This window comes from Galeopterus variegatus, unplaced genomic scaffold, assembly GCF_000696425.1.
Source record: "Galeopterus variegatus unplaced genomic scaffold, G_variegatus-3.0.2 Scaffold4819, whole genome shotgun sequence".
In the NCBI taxonomy this organism is placed as follows: Eukaryota; Metazoa; Chordata; class Mammalia; order Dermoptera; family Cynocephalidae; genus Galeopterus; species Galeopterus variegatus.
In genome coordinates this window covers 55,606-74,611 of record NW_007730930.1, presented here as the reverse complement: position 1 = coordinate 74,611, position 19,006 = coordinate 55,606, and the positions used below count along the sequence as shown (strand labels likewise).

General features: G+C 41.4%; 1 protein-coding gene across 3 annotated transcripts in view; it reads left to right on the top strand.

The window, feature by feature from the left end:
- The window catches only part of MDH1B (malate dehydrogenase 1B, NAD (soluble)), a 31,798-nt gene extending 13,162 nt beyond the window's left edge, over nucleotides 1–18,636 (top strand). For all 3 annotated transcript variants that reach the window (XM_008588425.1, XM_008588424.1, XM_008588427.1), the window contains 8 exons: nucleotides 3,081–3,222; nucleotides 4,568–4,731; nucleotides 6,870–7,009; nucleotides 7,309–7,360; nucleotides 12,785–12,865; nucleotides 15,364–15,429; nucleotides 16,706–16,771; nucleotides 17,598–18,636. In XM_008588425.1, the coding sequence (XP_008586647.1) occupies nucleotides 3,081–3,222; nucleotides 4,568–4,731; nucleotides 6,870–7,009; nucleotides 7,309–7,360; nucleotides 12,785–12,865; nucleotides 15,364–15,429; nucleotides 16,706–16,771; nucleotides 17,598–17,626 (740 nt within the window). In that variant the 3' untranslated portion in view covers nucleotides 17,627–18,636. The remainder of the gene's footprint in view (nucleotides 1–3,080; nucleotides 3,223–4,567; nucleotides 4,732–6,869; nucleotides 7,010–7,308; nucleotides 7,361–12,784; nucleotides 12,866–15,363; nucleotides 15,430–16,705; nucleotides 16,772–17,597) is intronic.
- Nucleotides 18,637–19,006: the final 370 nt, after the last annotated feature.

Genomic DNA, 19,006 nt, shown 5'->3' with positions numbered 1-19,006 from the left:
AGAGATCACATGTGATATATTTTAGCTATTTGTGCCCTTAGATGGAGCTGGTGCAATGGCATCCATTGAGAATGGAAGGAGGGCAAGGCATTCTCTCTTGCAAAATTGGGAAGACAATGGAATGTGAGCCTTAGAACATGCTAAATCAGGGCAATAAAGAACTCCAGTGAGCCTAACATTATAGCCAGAGTTGTATTATTCATTTCTTTACAAGGTAGTCCTAGAAATAATAATTTTTGGTATTCTGGCATACATATTTTAGTGTCTTACCCCCAAGGTCAGTACAAAACTCAACCAAATTGATACCAGAAGTATGCAACAGGAAATGAAAACATTTTCTAATCATTTTATCTCTATCATCAACCTTATAATTATATACAGATATAATTACATGTATGGACACTGACATCACAAAAGGTCACTGATATGCTGATGAAGTGTCAAGAAGAGGCAGTGATACAAAATTTAAAACAAAGTGGGGGTCCAAAGGAATTTCAACCAGAAAGGTGCTCTCTTGAGGGTCTGCTAGTGCCATAACTCTAAGCTCCACTGTACTCAAAGTCAATAAGCAAGTGAGAAGCAGTAAAAAGAAAAAGAGAAGAAAGTTGGGAAAAGGGAAGAGAGACATTAGAGGGACAGTAGTCAAAGTAGAATTATCAGTGGAGCAGCAAGGAGAAACTCAGCAACAGCAAAATCACCCAGGAAATCATTCAGGGATCATTCCAGATGCCAAGAGGATAGCAAACCTTTTCAGAAAAGCAAGGCTCAGGATATCCCCTAAGTTCAGCTCGCACATAACCTTGTTTCTCAGAACATGTGTATTGGCTGAGCTGCAGCTTCTTCTGTTGCAAGTGATAGAAAGTCAACTCAAGGTGACTGAGTGCAGATAGAGAACTTTTTTCTCACACAACAAAGTACAGGAGGCAGTTCTTATTTCAGGCATAGCTGGTTGCTGGGGCTCAAGTGATGACATCAAACTTGCTTGTGCTCTGTCCTGGCCTGTCCCTCAGCTCTGCTTTCTGCAGTGTTGTTTTATTCTCAGGAAGGCTCTGTGAGTAGCAAAATGGCCACTGGCATCCCCAGATTCATGCTCATAGCTTACCACCCCCCCCCACCCCCCACCACCCCGTAGAAAGAGGGCTTTCTTTTCCAAGTGTTTGTGCAAAAGAATAAACTCATTGGTCAGGCTTGGACCACACGCCCATCTCCAAGTCACACATTGTGGTCAGGGGGGTGGAATCTGGGTCTTGTGCCTATTGGTGCCCTACGGGGTAAGGATAGCTCCACCCAAACCATATTGGCTGAAATTGGAGAAGGGGTAGTTATTTATAAAAACAACCAGTATGCTGTTAAGAAAAAAAGAAAGAAAGAAAGAAAGGAAAAGAAAAAGTGGAAGAGACACTGGGAGGGGAAAAAAAAAAAAACAACAGTGGACATCCACTATATTTTTCTATAGAATGGTTTAGGGTATTTAGAGCTACAAAGGTCCTCAAAGCCAATAAGAAAAGTGAGACCCAGTGAGATGAAAAGACTTCTTTAGACTATAGGCAGGAAGCCTACCATGTGCTTCCCTGGGGCTGGAGTATTATTTTTCCCACCTGGGATCCCATGAGCTCCCAGCCCTAACCATCTCCACATGTCCCTCCTATGGCATGCAGCTATTGGAGGGACCCAAGTGCACATAACTAGCTCTCTTAAGAGTCAGGTGGTGGGGAGAGAACTAGCTGCTCCTGCTTCACGAGTCACTTTGATGAGGGAGAGAATCTCAGAGGATGATGATAGACCATGATGGTTGACCACCCAAGATCTGTTTCCCACACTCTTCTCCCCCCAGCCTGTCTCCTGCTGTACAGGTTCAAACAGTCGCTCATTTTCTGAACTCCTCTTGCAGTCAGGGACTGGCTGAGTAATGTGATCTACTTGGGGTCCCCTGGGAAGGATATTTCACCCCTTGAAAAAAGTAAGGCAAAAGAGGAAGCCTCTGCCCGTTCTTTTCCCTGCTGCCTACCTTTGAACACAACTGGGAGAGTGTGACACTTGGAGCTGCTGCAGCCGTTTTAGGACCATGAGGGGAAGGCTAAGAGAACACTTCTTTGAGCTTCTGAACCAGCACATGTCACTGCCTGTCTTGACTTATTATCTGAGATAAGTAAACTCCTTGTAGTTAAACCAAGTCAGTAAGATATTATGTTACTTGAAGCAAAAACCAATCTTACCTCATACAGAATAGGAAAGAATTTAACTCCACAATAGGAAGGGGTATGGCCTTATAATTAAATTTTTAAGCAAATAAATAAGTTAATAAGTAAATAAATAGAATTACTGTACTTATTGTCACTTTGCATATAATGTTTCTAGAAAATTCACAATTTTTATTAAATGCCAATTCTTATTTCTCTCTAACCCTCATCCTCTTACATTTCTTCTCAGCACGCATCACTTTGCACAGTAGTTCTTTCCTCACCCACCTCCCTCCATCCCCAGAATGTTGTAAGAATTTGCACTGGTTGGTTTTCTGCCAAACACAGTAAGTAGAAGTGCCTCACAGATAGAATATAATTCATAACTATTTGTTGACCTAGATATTCCCCAGGGTCCTCTTATCACAACACTCTCATTTCACAGGAGATTTAACCCACCCAGTTAACTAATTTGCCCAAATTTCTATTTCAGTCTAGAATCCAAGATGCCTTTGCAAAATCAAAGTAGATAAAAAGTTCTTTCTCGCTCTCTCTCAACCTTTCTCTTTCTCTTAATGGCAAGCAGAGTAATGAAGTTCGGACCAACCCCAGTGATATAATTTTTAAAAAAAAAAAAAAAGAGTAATTCCTTTCAGGGAACATTTCATTATTCCTTGAATTTAATTATGTACCCATAGCAGTCACAGGACAGTATTAGGGGCTGCCAAATCCTGATGATCAGGGAGGTGATCCACACCTTTTGCACAGTTTTAGGGAGTGTAAACTCAGACTCATTTTATAGCAAAAGGACCAATCTTAAACGCGCAAACAAAATATAGGCTTCAGGGTTTTTTTTATAATAATGTGCATTATTATGGATTTTATTTCTATTCCTAATAGGCATCAAAGATGTGATAATTTGGGGAAATATCACTGGAAATAACTACATTGATCTGAGAAAAGCAAGGATTTACAGATATGATAGTGCCATTTGGGGACCTCTTCACTATTCACGCCCTGTCTTAAACTTGATTTTTGATAGGTATGGTATATTTTTAAGTGAAGTATCCTAACAATGTTAAATAAATGCATAATAGTTGTTGTAGTCTTTTAAATCATCTTATAAATCTTTGTACAAAAATAACTTGCATTGTTTACACTCATGTTTGTTCATGCTCTTTATCAGAGAAACAGAAAATTCCACAGAATATCAGCTTATCAATCCTCGCCCCCAATTTATTTGATTTTGAAGTTATCCATTTTTAAATTTCAGATTACCTTTAAAGAAGCTCATACATTCCATTAAGTTTATTTCTCAAGCAAGTTTGTACAAAGGGAATCTTATTTAACCTAAAGACAGAGGTATGTCTCCAAGTCGAAATTAGTTGAAACATTTTGAGAAAGAAGAGTTAAGATGACCAGCAGGCCCAGGCCATGCTGGGTGTTCTGTCCCAGGTGAGGCAGAATGAGGAGGTAGTGAGGGGCACAGTCCTAGGACTGAGCCACCTGGGTTGAAATCCTCACTTGGCCACTTTTTAGCTATGTGACTTTAGAGAAGTTACTTAACCTCTCTGTGTCTCAGTTTCTTCATCGGCAAAGTGGAAATGGTAACACTGTATGGGCCTTACAGGGTTGCTGGGAAGATGAAATGGATTGATTCAGGTAAGACACTTTGAGCTGTGCCTGCCACAATGAACACCAGCATTATGATGAGGCAGAGGAAGAGAAATGGGCAGCGGTGCCTTCGAAGCATTTTTCTAAATTTGTATCACTTTCCCAGTTGTAGCATTTCCTTTCCATAGCTCCTTGCCTTCTTTCTTTTTCTCAGGCCACCGGGACTTCATCCATGCCTGGGACTGATGGATCCCTGGAGCATGATACCCCGTGCTTGCTGCCTGGGCAGGGCCAGTGTCGCATGGAGCTGTGCCATGCTGGCCTCACAGGGGTGCCCTTCACCACTTGCTCTAGTCCAGCCAGGATGTTCCCTAAGTTTAAACTTCAGATCATAAAAAGAGTTATTCCCTAATTCCCAACGTGAATAATGCAATGCTTTATGAAACTTTTTTACTTAAAATGAAGGATATCACTGATTCCACGAGAGCATCTACATAGAATAAATTCTTTGTAAGGAAAGTAATTGTTTCTGCAGTCTTTGACCACTTTTCTGAGTCCCACATTCACATTGTCATGTTTTTACTTTGAAATTTGGGGGCTTCTATCTGCTACATTTCATTATTTTTCAATCGACTCTTTATGGGGAGTGAAGACACTTGAAGGGGCAATGAAGTCATATGCTATTTTGATTGTGGATGTGATTCCTTGTGCTTAGTTCATCCTTTTTTATTTCCATCCCTCACTCCATTGTAAAATCACTTCTCTCCTTTCAGTGAGTGGTTAAAAAGAGAATTTGTGGAAACTCTTAAAAAGTTGACCGGCACTGGAAGACAATTTGGAGGCATTCTGGCTGCACACAGTATAGCCACTACATTGAAATACTGGTACCATGGCTCACCACCTGGGGAGATTGTGTCTTTAGGAGTACTCAGTGAAGGTAAATCTAAGTTTTTTGTATCCTGTAATGTTTAAAAACCTCCATGTATGCCTTAGGCTCCTAATTCTGTATTTCTACCTGTCTAGCTCTTAGCACGGCCTATAAAGCTGTCTGGACTTTTACAATTTCATAATCATTCCTTTGGTTATTCATTCAGAAATTCAACAATATTTTGTATGAATGTACTGGGAATACACATAGAAATTAGACCTGGCCTCTGCCTTCAGGAAACCTACAGTAGAGTAGAGAAGAACCGGATACATAAATAAAATAGTCTTGTTAGGTTTTCCTCACTGTTCCCAGCTGAGAGAGGGAAGGTGCGATCAGTTCTAGGCAGGTAGCAAGAAGAATCAGGACGGGCTCCATACAGGAGGGCAATCCAGGAAGTCTTAAAAGATGGGTAGTGTTGACCAGAAGACAAGTGTGGGAAGAACCCTGGGCACAGGGAGCCGCAGGAGCAAAGGCACAGAGGCAGGACACAAAGGGGCACATCAGGACCCAGGTCTCAGAGTCCCAGGCAGCACTGGGGGTGTGGTAAGATGGCTCTCCATCCATAAACACCATATGTAAATTCGTACAGCCTTAATGTATTCATCTGCCAAAAACTATTGCGAAGACTTCTACCATTGTTACTTCTACCATTGTTACAAAACAGGAAAGAGAACAGCTGGTAGTCTGTAGGTTCTGTCTAAAGTATCTCTTCCCCCTGTGTTCTACTATCTTCTTTAGCAGCCTTACTCACTCCCAAAGCTTCAGGCCTGGGCCTCTCTGCTGAGCTCTAGCCTGCAAAACATTGCCACCTGCATGTTCATGCTGTCACTTCAAACCAGCATACACCAAACTGAACTTTGTGCCTTCCTTCCCAATCTGACCCACCTCTTGTATTCCTTATGTTATTAGTGGAACCACCATCTTCCCCGTTGTTCCAGTGACTCTGGTGCAGCTCTAGGAAATGTCCCCAAATCCCCCACGTCAGAATGAATCTCTGTTTCTTCTCTATACTTACATAGCATTTTATTCCTGTATCAGACAGCGTGTTGTAGCCGGCCTTTTTTTGGTAGTATGGTTAGTGGCATATGTCCCCTTCATTTGCACGTGTATACCCTGAGGGCAGCAGCTCTGTCTGAGTCATCTTTCTGCACCTTTTGTGGGAGCAGCATTTTATATGGTAGATGCTCAGTGCATCTTGGTCAATTGAAGTTAAGGTGCATGAACATTACCCATAGTGTGAATTCAAATCAGTATGTTACCTTTTTAGGGACATAGGTATTTTAAACCTTATCTTTATTTGCAGAAAGAAAGTTTAATTAATCTCTGTAGGAATTTTATTGAAAAATAAACAATGCAATGCTGGGAGGAGGGGGAGAAGTGATCATTGCCTGTCTCCCTGAAACTATTCCATATGGGTAAATCCTCATACACTGTCTGCCCACAAGGCTAGCTCTTCACAGATAAAACAAATACAGAATGAACAGAGGACCTGGGAAGCCCTCTAAGGCAAAGTGTTCTAGATCCTGGTTTCTTGATTGTCCTCAATGTTTTGCTCTACTGACAATATTTGTGGTGTCTAGAATGGCAAGAATAATTTTCTTATTTGATTGAAGCACCAGAAAAGGGGTCAATTTTATCTGAGTGGTGCTCAGTTAGTAATAAATATTATCAGTCTTTTTATTTAGAATACATCTAAATGAGGAAGTGGGAACTGCAAGGAAATAACCAACTTCCCTGCCCCCTTTCTGTCCCTTTCCAATGCCTTTATGCCCAGTGACTGTCATAGTAGGCTACAAGAGCTGGGGATCAGATTGGGCAAATAACTTAGGCTCGTGCGCTACATAAGGGGGTCAAGGAAAGCAATGGGAGGCAGACAACAGAAATACAGACAAAGCATGGAAGAAGAAGCCTGCATCAGCCCGTGCATGTGAGACATACAGAAGGGAAAACTGTGTGAACTTGAATAGGTGCTCAATCATTACTTCTAAAGTGAGTGCTTCAGTCCTCCCTGAAGAGGAATCCCAAAAATTTAGTTCCACCATTGTCATTACAAATCGTGTATAATGTCTGTCCCTTTCTAGAATGCTCAACAGGAAGGGTTAATTTTTCTGAATTCTTTTGTTTTTCTTTGTGTTTGCCTACTGCAGGCCAGTTTGGTATTCCTGAAGGGATTGTCTTTTCTATGCCTGTGAAATTTGAGAATGGAACTTGGGTGGTTCGTACAGACCTCGAAGATATTGAAATAAGTGAAAAAATAATGACCAGAATGACAAGTGATTTAATTCAGGTAATATCAGAATAGATACAAAGGAACTGACTTTAATAATGACCTTAAACTGATTCTCCTTGGCCAAGGCATGCACTGGCTTTTTGTGGGTTCAATTTGCATGTATTCCTAAAAGTAATGAAGCAATAAAAGTTTGAAGAAATCAATGGAATACTAGTCATTTGGTTATATAATTTCTGGCATGTTAAACATATTTGTTTGTTGTTTTAAGATTAAGGATCAAAATATTTTCCTATTAAAGAATAATTAAGTTAGTAATTGTGGTCATTTAATTCTCTGATTATGAAATGTTTCAACAGGAGAAACTTGTTGCACTTGGAGACATGATAAATTTTCATCCATACCAATCAGGTAATCTCTTAGATGTAATGTTTTATTGGGCTGCTATTAAAAGTGTATTAAAATTTTTTTATAACTGAATCATGATTGATATAGATAACTCTAATCATATTTTATAACTTTTAAACTAAATTATAAGCAAAATAAGTTGCCAAGTTCAGTGTGTCCTGTGTCCTTTGAAAGAAAACATCCCATAGAATACTAAAAAAAAAAATCATATCTTAACTGAGGCCACCAGAGGTGGGGGTTAGCAAGAAAATTATTATATTGGGCAATGCTGAATGTACTAATTATCCTGATTTGAGCATCACATATTGCACATAGGTATTGATATTCAATGCTGTGCCCCACAGATATGTACAATCAATTATGTTTCAATAAACAATTTTTTTTCAATTTGAAAAAAAGAAATTGGGGCTGACCCCGTGGTGCACTCGGGAGAGTGCGGTGCTGGGAGCGCAGCGGCGCTCCCGCCGCAGGTTCAGATCCTATATAGGGATGGCCGGTTTGCTCACTGGCTGAGCGCAGTGCGAGCAACACCAAGCCAAGGGTTGCAATCCCCTTACCGGTCACAAAAAAGGACAAAAAAAAAAATTAAAAAAAGAAAAGAAAAGAAAAAAAGAAATCACATTAAGATGTGTTTTTAAGAAACACTATGATCTTATAAATTTTGTGTATACCATGTTTATTAGTTTCCTAGGGCTACCATAACAATTTACCCCAAATTGGGTGGCTTAAAACAACAGAGGTGTGTTTGCTCACAGCTCAGGAGACTAGAAGACCTAGATCAAGGTGTCAGACGGGACGTGCTCCCTCTGAATGCTTTAGGGAAGAGTTCTCCCTTGCTTCTCCTAGCATCTGGTGGCATCGCTTGGCATCCTTGGTTTGTAGCAGCATCACTCCAATCTCCACCTCCTTCTTCACACGTCTGTCTCCCACCTGTGTGTGTCTATATTTCCAAATCTCCCTCTCATTATAAGGACACCAATCATGGCACTTAGGGCCCACCCTAATCCAGTATGACTAGATCTGGTAAGACTCTATTTCCAAATAAGGTCACATTCACAGGTGCCGGAAGTTAGAACTTCAGCATGTCTTTTGGGGAACACAATTCAACCCACAACACCATATTTACTTTTAGATAGCTATATTAAAAACAATACGTTTCAGTAAGCCCATTTTTCTTGTTGGCATTTTCTCTAATCATAAACTCATAAGGAAATACTGTCATCTTTCTTTCCTTTGCTTTAAAGAAAATCCCATCTTCAATATGGAAGTAGACAAGAAATAAATGAATTCATTTATGAAAAGAACTTTAATCAAGCCTTTTGAAGCCCAATATTTCCTCCTTCCACTATATTTATACCGACTATAGCCAGTGCTAGGAGCTGGAGATACCGTGGTGAATAAGGTAGACCTGATCTTGCCCTCTTGAAAACTGCAGTTCATCAAGGGGCCACGCATTATACAGATGACTGCACTTGCGGTGTGTCTGAGGACCAAGAGGTTCACGGTGCTGGGCTGTGAGAGCTTGTGGCTGGGGGTAGAGAGAAGGACTTGAGGCAGGAGAGCATATGTTAACTTGTACGGAAAAATTGCAAAAACAGGTTATGTGCCTGAAGCCTAAAGAGATGAGGCTGAGAGACAAAGCCATGGGGAATAGATGCAAGAGGCATCAGATGGAGAGAGACCTCGTAGGTTTGTGATTAGTTTGAAAAACAGACAGGGACAAAGCAAGACTGTTTGCAGAGAGACTGGTATTAGGAGGGTGGAGCAGTGACACAAGGAAGAGATGGTTACAGCTGAGACTAGAGGCGCAGAAATTCCAGAGATATTTAGGAGGTGGAATTATCAAGACCTGATTGGCTGTGGGGAATCCCAGAGGACTCCAGGTTCTTCTGGCTGAGCGAGTGCTGGATTTACTGATGGGGAAAAATGGTAAAGGAACATTATTTCATTATTTGAGAAAGAGAGAATATGAGAATGTGGGGTGTATATGACTGTGTGTCTGAGTGTGTGTGTATGTGTGCATGTGTGTGTGTGAGTGTGTGTGTGTTGTGTGTGCCTATGTGAGAGAAGAAGTGTGTACATGTGTGTTGGGTGGGAGAGGAGGAGGCATGCTGCCAAAGTGGAGGAAGGATGCATTTAGTTTCTCACATTTGGATTCCAAAATACCTGTGGGATGTCTAAAATGGAACTATCAGACAGAGAACTGCATAATTCCTGGAGCTCAGAAAGATCTGGACTACAGTTTTCAAATTGGAAGTTGTTACCTCTTAAATAGAAATGAAGCCAGGGGCACAATGGAGATTATCTAGGGAGAGTGAGAGGAGAAGGCCTGGAGGAGCTTAGCCTGCAGTGGTAAGTAGAACAGGAGCCAAGGAGCGTGAGAAAGGGTGGTCAGTGAGATACGATGAGCCCCTGAAATCTGAAGTCATGAAACCCTAAAGGCGGAGGTGTTTCAAGAATGAGGCTGGTCTACACCATCAGATGCTGCCAGGGAATCGCTCAAAATGAGGCCTGAAAAGTAGCCAACAGATGCATGACAGAGGCCATTTGTGACTTTGGTGAGAGCAATTTTGTGGAATGGAGAAGGCAGAAATGAGACCAGAGTGGAAGGGAGGATCCTAGCCTTGGGAGCCACAATCTCACTATGGAGCTGGTGTGCTTAGTGCTGTGGGCCCATGGGATGTGTCAGGTGCCATGAAAACAGTGGGAAGGGCCACATGAGGACTTTGACATGATGGAGGGGCTTTCCGGAGGAGGTGGCATCTAAACCACGTCATAACAGGAAAGAAGGATTAGCCAAGGTGGGTGAGGGGTGAATGGGAGGGTTGTTCCATTCAGAATTAACAACATATACAAAGGCACAGAAGTAAGAAGGAGCTTGCAGAGAACTGCCAATTCATTTTATCTGGAAAATAGAGTTTGAGGTAAGGAGTGTCAGGAGTTAGGGAGGTAAACACGGGCCTTGTTAAAACCAGTGAAGGATTTTAGGCAGGAGAGGGACGGGAACAGATTCTCATTTTAGAATGACCGCTCTGTCTGTAATGGGAAGAATGAATTGGAGGCGGAGAGACAAGAATCAGGAAGACCAGTTCTATCGCAGGGAGAGAAATGATGAGAGCCTTAACCAAGCAGTGGCCACAGGATGTAGAGAAGGAGCTGGACTTGAAAGAGATACAATGGACACGACCTGGCCAATCCGAGACAGAGGATAAGAAAGAGCTTAAGGGAGTCAAGAATGCCCCCAATGTCCTTGACATCTGGACATATGGTGCTTTCCCTACTTGAGGGAAAACTTAAACAGTAGGCCATAGACGGGTTGATGTGTGGAGCCATTGATCTCTTGAGCCCTGGAGGCAGAGTCTGGGGCAACTGGAGTCCCAAGGCTGGTTGCCTCTATTATCCTTGTCATTTGCTATGTGTACTGAGTCATGAAAATGATTGGGAAGGTGTGGTTAAGGTAAGGAATAGAGGAGAACTTGGGCAGATTTTCAAGAGGCATCTAAGTGAAAGCATCTGGTAGTTGATGGGCACATGTGTCTGGAGCCCAGGAGAGAGATCTGGGGTGGACATGAGGACACAGAGTTGTCAGCAACTGGCACTTATTAGAAGAAACTGATAACCATGGTGACCTCCTGGAGGAGGACCTGAGAGGCTGGGCAGGGAAGACTTCAGCACTGCATGGTCTCTCGTGTCTTGTGGATTTTGTTCTGTGTGCTTGATTCACCTATCCAAAAATAGAAATAGATGTCTTGATGGATGGATGTTCATGTGTAACTACCAGTAAGTAGAGAGGGAGACGGTGAAGTAGAGAGGGGTGAAGAGAAGGGTCCTCAAGACAGCAGTCAACACGAGCTCCAGAGCACAGGCTCAGCTTCAGACTGGAGCACCTCGGCTGCTGCGTCTCGAGGGTTGGGTGGAGGTGATGGGACAGCCGCACGGGAGTGTGTCAGGCTGGGAAGTGCAGGACAAAGAAGGCAGCACAACCTGGTCCTGAGGATCAAAGGCCAGGGGAAGGGCTGCAGTTGTAAGAAAGGAGGTGAAGTGTTGAAATAACTGTTAGGAGGAAGGGAGAGAAACAATGCTGAAAAAGCACTTATTTTTTTTTTTTTAAAAAAAAAGGGCTCAGTGGAAGCTGGACACCATGAATTTGTAGTGACTTCGGTGTACAGTCGTGTGATTCCCTGCAAAGACGCTCAGCTGCCTGGATGCAGGAATGGAAACCTAGATGCAAGATTTGTAGTAAACCCCGAACTATTAGAGTATACTGCACCCCCTGCAGTTAGAACAAATACAATTAGGATAAAAATAACACTACACTGCATTCCAACAAAATTCTGAGTTTTTCCATGATGACTTTATTTGGAATATCAAATAATTTCCAAAAAGTTTATTTTTCTCATATTCGTGTCCTTGCTTTGCTGGTGCCTTAAATAGGTGCTAAGGTGATTTTGGTCATCAGCATTGACTATGAGGATGAAAATGGGTACAGTTTTGTTATTTTATTTAGAATTTAGAAAGAAAGGAGGTGAGACAAAGAAGTTAAGGATAACTGCAAGAAAGCAGTTGAAGTGATAGACCACAGGGTCTAGACTGGATGAAGAAGAAAATAATAACTAGGAATAAAAGAGTCCAGGCAGAGGTCATATTGAAAGTATTTAACAACCAGTATGGTACAGAGTCCAACCAATTAAAACAGTTGCTGCCTTTCAGAATGGGGTATCTGGTGAAAAGAACCTGGCAGGGACCAAGGAGTGTCCTTGGTCTGGACCAGAGAAGGATTAGTGAGGGTGAAGTACAGGCCGTGGCAGGAAGGGCAGGGAGACCTAGAGGAAAAGAGGTTGTGGGCAGAGGGTGGGGTTCTGGCCGATGGTCAGGTCACCAGGAGTGGGCCAAACCTCACAAAGCCCAGAGGTGCTGTGAAGACGGAGGACACAGGCGCAGAGGGATCTGTAGTCTGATGGGCAGCTGGCTTTAACTCAGACTCTTTCATTCTCAGAATTTAGAGGCCCTCTGTCTGGCTTCCTGTGTTTGGCAGACCAGAGCTGCAAATTCCTTTCACTAGAATGGACTACGAAGCAGTCATCCTGAATTTGACTCCACTGACTGGTAGTTAATTGTGAAGTTCCCATATGTACTTGCATTATACAGAGTTTTGTGAAAGAAGATGACCTTGTTTTATGCTGTGTTTTTATTAACAAAGGTCATAGTCTATACATATTTGATTGATCTTGACTCTGTCACTTTTGGACCTTGCCTCAAAAAACACTATTCCAGGGATTCCAAAATCAGAGCATTGAAAATAATCAGAGCTTGGCACCTTCTCACAGTTTGGCGATCTCTGCTTATTAACATACCAGTGAGATGATTTATGTATGAGGTTTTTTTAATCTCTTCAATTAATTTAATACTTAATTTCCTGAGTTATAGAAACCGAAGTAGCCAAAAGAGATGAAAGGATCTCCTTACCCACTGCAGAATACACCCAGGAAGAACAAAGGATCCCAGATGGTAGGTATACTCAATGAAAAAAAAAAAATGCCCTTTTATCCAAGGGTTAAAACTAAATTTTGAAAAAACGAATTTGATCACCCATTAGGCATAAGATGGGAATTAACTCATTTATCACCCTCATCCTATAGTCAAAAATAAGATCATATTTAAAATCTGTTTAAATTTTTGGAAGAGATTACCAGATGTCCATTGAGTACCTTCTATCTGCTGGTTGCTCTGAGAGACATTGGGGACACAGTAAGGAAGTTATGGCCACACAAACTGTCTGGGGGAAAGGAGCCAAAAGAATGTGAAAAGGTAAATGCCAAGGCACACAATGAATTAAAATATTTAGTGAAACAGAGCAAGACAGGTCAAAAGGAAGGAAAGTATACCGTAAGTATGCTAAAAACTCACAAGGAAAGGAAAGACCCTTATAATGTACAAAGGAGAAAATCTAATCATATCTTGAAATCTAGTTGGGACTTCAGACAGATGACTAAAGATAAACAAATGGCCATTTATTTATTCAGAAACTGTGCTAGTTCAGTCATGCAAGAATGAAAAAGTTCTAGAGATCTGTTGTACAACAATGTACATCTATTTAAAAATTTGTTAGGGAGGTAGATTTCATGTTATATATATTTTACCATCATTAAAAAAAAGAAAGTAACTGTGCTTATGTGATAGGGACATAAAAATAAATCAAACACGGTTCCTGCCCTCAAAAGTGCTCACCGCCTCAAAAGTGCTCAGCACCTTGTGAAATAGCAAGCAAAGCAAAGAGAAAATTACCTTATTGAGAGGGGTCTTAGTCTGTTTGTGCTGCTATAACAAAATGCCATAGACCAAGTGGCTTATAAAGAGCAGAAATTTATTTCTCCCAGTTCTGGAGGCTTGGAAGTTCAAGATCAAGGCAGATCCAGTGTAGGGTGAAGGCCTATTTCCTCATTCATAGATGATTCCTTCTCACTGTGTCCTCACATGGTAGACAAGAACACACAAGCTCTCTTGGGCCTATTTTACAAGGGTACTAATCCCATTCATAAGGGCTTCACCCTCATGACCTAATCAACTCCCAAAGGTCCCGCCTCTTGATTTCATCACATTGGGATTTAGATTTCAACATATGAATTTGGGAGGGATGCAAACATCCAGACCCTAGCAAGAAGTAAGTGCTATGATAGAGAGAGGCCACATAGGGAGTCTCCTACCATAGACTGGGAGTGTTAGGAAAGGCTTTCCAGAAGAGATGACATGGGAGCTGGGTCTGGGAGGATGAGTAGGCATTACTCATGTAACTGAGTGAAAAGGAAGTATTCAAATGGAGGGTTGGGTAGGGAGGAGATCGTGAAAGGTGTCCCACCAGAGGGAAAAGAACATGGGCAAAGGAGGCATTTTCGGTGATCAAGTGCGTGACCAGAAATATAAACATGGGGCAATATAAAATTGTATTCAGGAAACAATAACTAGGGTGGGTGGGCTAGAGCATCCACCCTAGTTATATCAAAGAGGATCAGTAAGACTGGGAAGGTAAGTAAGAGCCATCTGTTGCTTGGCTGAGTGGTTATTTAGCAATATGGCCAGTGGGTAGCAGGACAACACATGAAATAGATGGCATCAGTCTTAGAGAACTAATCTGGCTGTATCATGAGCCCTAGAGAGGACTATCATGCAGCCCAAATCACTGTCCAGAGGAGTGTGGTGAACTCAGTCCCAGCCAGCATAGATCTCTGGAGAGGCCCAGTCAGCTAGACAGTGCCTTGAGGCATCTGAGTGGCAGCACCATTATTGCAGTTGGCCCAACTGGTGTTAAGCAACACTTAAGGAAAGGACTGAGGCTACTAAGGCTCTTGTGGGAGAACTGAGAAAGACTGTAGGATCTGCCATGAAGAAGGTGACTGGCACCTTTCCAGGATGCAGAAAGAGAAGCCGAATTGTAGAGTATGTATTCTCAAGACTACCTGCATCATAACGATATAAGTTTCTAATTAAATTTTTAGGTTCTTAGACTCCCCCTACTAAGTCATGATCTTACACAGACTAAGGAACTTTAGTGATAAACAAGTGGAGAAAATGGGTTGATTTCAGGTTGTTTCATGACCATTTGTTGAGTGAACATTACCGTCAAATATTACTTATAATAGTGCTTTCCATATTGTGGAAACAATTTCTATGGAAATAGGTGGGTTTTAAAAAAAATTTTAGCGGGTCATGAAATCAATTTAATAATTAGCATTTTCCCCACTCAATGAACTAGAATAGAATAGCAAGAAAAAGATAAATAGAAAAGAGAAAGAGGTAAGTAAGAATAGATTAGGAAAGGGTAAGAATTATTTCATGTAACTTTTTGCTTTACCTATACGTACACAAGTGCACATGCTGGGCTATAATGTAAAGTGCATTTTTTACTATGGGTCATGGTCAACAAAATTTGAAAAACACTAACTTAGAACTTCTCACAGGTTGTTGGTTCTATTCTAAACCCAACATGTTTTATTTAATTTTGGTTTCAGAACGTAAAGACAGCATGTATTCTGATCTAATCCCAGAAGAAGAAAAAGATCTAATTATGTCTGATGGTGAGTCAATAGCGTTATAAATAATCTCTGCAGTGCTAACAGTCAGGTCTCACAGTGTCCACTCTTATAGAATGGGGTTGTGGGCAGAACGACATAGTCTAGCAACCAAGTAACTTGTAAATAACTTCATTTCTTCTCTTGTACTTTACTAGCTCTTTGAAAGAAGGATAAAAATGTCAACAATTTTTTTAATACTAAAACTGCTCCCATGCCATACTCACCCCATACTCTCCCACTCTGACCTCAGCTCTACCCCTGTGTCTCATCCTCGTCCCCGTTCCCTTTTCTTCTCAATTCTTCATTGCAAAGACAAAACAGCCCATATGGCAAGACCAGATTCTCCTCAGACAGTGGGTGAGAGGCGGAGACTCAGAGACCCAAGTTAGAATTCTCTTTAACAGGAAAACTCTGGGAATTTTTGTGATAAGACACATACATACAATACATACACACATGTATACACATGCGTGTGCACACACACACAGGCACTTCAAAAAGTTTGTGGAAAAATAGAATTAAAAGGTAATATGAATCTTTCCATGACCTTTTTGAAGACCCCTCATGTGTGTATACATATATGTATATGTATATATACACACACACGTAAAATGTGAACACTTGCAAATATTTATGTAGAGGCTTGCTTATTTTCTAAATCTGCCATACAAATCGTATATCAAAAAGTAATGATAATCTAGTCTGTTTCCATTTTTAACACTTTTTTACCTGAAACTCTCTGTATAGAAGGAAGCTGGCAAGCGCTGAGGTATCCTGTGGGGTGCAGGCCCTCATAGGGACGTTCGTAGAAAGATGCTATACAGAGCTGTTTGACGTCTGCTTACTCATATTGCCCACCAGGCCCTGGACAAGCCACTGTCGTGGGTTAAAACTCCATATTAAAGGTGTCTAGCATTTTCGACTCCTAAGAGAGCAAGGCCTACAGAGAAACTTCAAAGGGGAAGCAATAAGATAGGAGAAAGTGAAAATAACTGCAAAAATCAATGTGCTTAGGAAAAGTTGCCAGCTGCTGGCCATAAGTCTTGTTTGACCTGTGTGGTATTGGCACATATAGGATTTACATTTTTTTTTTTTTTCCCACATTGCAAAAACAGCAGAATTTATGTAAAAATCTGAACTAAGCTCCATTTGAAAAACTGAGTTCTCATATATGGAAAAATTTAATTATTCCGCCGCCGCGCTTCCCAAGCGGCACACTATCCAGTGCGCCACCGGGCCGGCCCTAAAACTTATTCTTTTAATTCTCTCTTTGCTGCAGTGGATTCTTTAGATCTGATTCCTCAAGCCGTCTCTGAAAAGCTGCAGAGTCTAGATGCCACAAATGGTAGGTGGTAGACAAAACGTTAACAAATATTTTCTTATTCTACAAATGGAACTAGGAGTAGGGGACCAACTTTCCTTTTGATGTAATTTTTTTCTAACCTTCCCTCTCCCACATCCCCAGTGACTCAGCCTTTCTTGCCCCCCACCCCCGGAACCTACCTTCCCACTTTTATAACCAAGACTGTAACAGTGAGAACCTAATCCTCTCCTCAGTATGAGTAAGTAGGGAAATGGACACAATCGTTATCTGCACAGCCAGATTTCCAAAGTATGTGACTGAGCTGTCCAGATATTTTATGAAAGCAAGGCTGCTGTAGATTTCTTTGTTGGTTGACCAGTCAAGATATTCAGCCAGGCCTCCATGCTTTTATTTAAATGTCCAATAAAATGAACACAATCCAGTGCACCTCCCATTCTGAAAATGTGTAGTACGGTGGGCTTTGGGATGGGACTAACCATGGGGGATTAGCATTGGCGTGTGGAGGAGAAGCAAGGGCAGGCGAGGAAATGGGGCTGATGGCACAGCTGCATCCACAGTTCAGAATGAGGAGCAAAGGAGCCAGGAGGGACTGCACATAGGAATCGCCTAAGGGCAGGAAAGAGCCCAGAGTTCTTTTTGCTACATGAAAACATCTCATGATGGTCTTGTGGTTTTATCTCCCTGTAGATTCCCTCTCACACATGCACTCTCTCAGCTGTTGAATCAGACTGAATGCAGGAATCCAGTAAACAGAAGGAAGAGGGGAAGAGAAGAAAAGCTATGAAAACATAAGCTACTAATGTCTTTTTTAAATAGTTACATCTTTTCATTTTTCTTCTGTTTACAGACCCTGAAGGCAAAACTATGGAACCCTAACAGATCAAATTAGACCAGATATAAAATTATTTGGTAGGGTAACAAATACAGAAAGACCCAGGAATGTCTGCATTTAGGGAAGAATGATTTAATGATTTACTTCAGTCTTAGATAACAGTGTCCTAAGCAATTAAATAACAGTGACAGCGCACAAAAGTCAGAGTTCAATCGTTTTGTCTATTATTACATTTTCTCGGAAATAGTTTGGTGTCAATTGCTATTTGTTAAACTACATTAAAATAGAAGTGTCAGTCATAGTATCTTTTCCCCTACATCCTTCTGAGAGAACCTGCTTCTTTCCATCGGCCGTACCTGGGACACAGGGCTATGTGGCCATGGTTGTTTAGATGTCCTTACCTCCTTGGCCTCAACCAGTCGGCTGAAATCGATACACCTTGTTCAAGGAGAAGCAATCATATTTTCTCTCTCTCAAAAACTTGAACTGAGACAAGTGGATGAGTAAGTTGGTGTCAGAGTCAGGTTAGTGGTGAACTAAAGACCGTGAAGTTCTGCGTGGGAGGTTTGCAGAGGTTCTGCCTGCGAGGTCAGATTCGCCAGCGTTTCAGGAGCAGGCTGTGTACTGTTTTTCCTTGGATTTGCTCGGTGTAAGTGTCTTCACAGTAAATCACACATGTTCTTTAGCTTAGAGTGAATAGGTTTCTGTTTCTTGACACCAGATATGGCCTGAATAAACTGAATTTTGAAAGAAAAGCCTAATATTTTTACCATATAATTGCATAGTTTAAGTAAAAATTACACAGTCTCTTATTAAAGCAGTAATGGTAAAACTAATATGCTCATATATTTTCCAGTAAAGGCACTCTTTACAGATGCCAGTTAGGAACTTTTAAAAGTCCAGAAGCCATGTTAAAAACTGCTGATATCTGTGCTTTCTCTGTATTTTTACATAGCTCTTAAAGTACAAGTTACTTTCTGAAAATTCAGGGAAATTTGAGATGCTTCTACATTGCTTCTACACCATCATAATAAAATGGATAATTTCAAAACCATGACTGACCTTTGCTTGTTTCCTAAGTCAGCACTTCATTTGATGTTGTTGTGAAAAAGACTCTGTCTATGTTAAGGACGCTGGTTTTGTGTGCTGATTCTGTCACTTCCCCTGCCTCTCTTTGTGTGGTCCTCAACCAAAATGTGACCACAAAGAACAATAACTGGATAGGAAATTGAGTGGTGCCCTATACATAGCTGGGCACATGGTGGCCAAGAGGTGGCTGTCCCTCGATATGCAGGGCTTCTTCATGGTAAGATTGAGCTAGATTGGAAAATAGGATTCAGACCAAGAAGCCCAAGCAAAGCTTTTGCTCCATACCCCTTGAATCAGGTTTGTGAATCACATCACCCAGAACCAGGTAGAAAAGC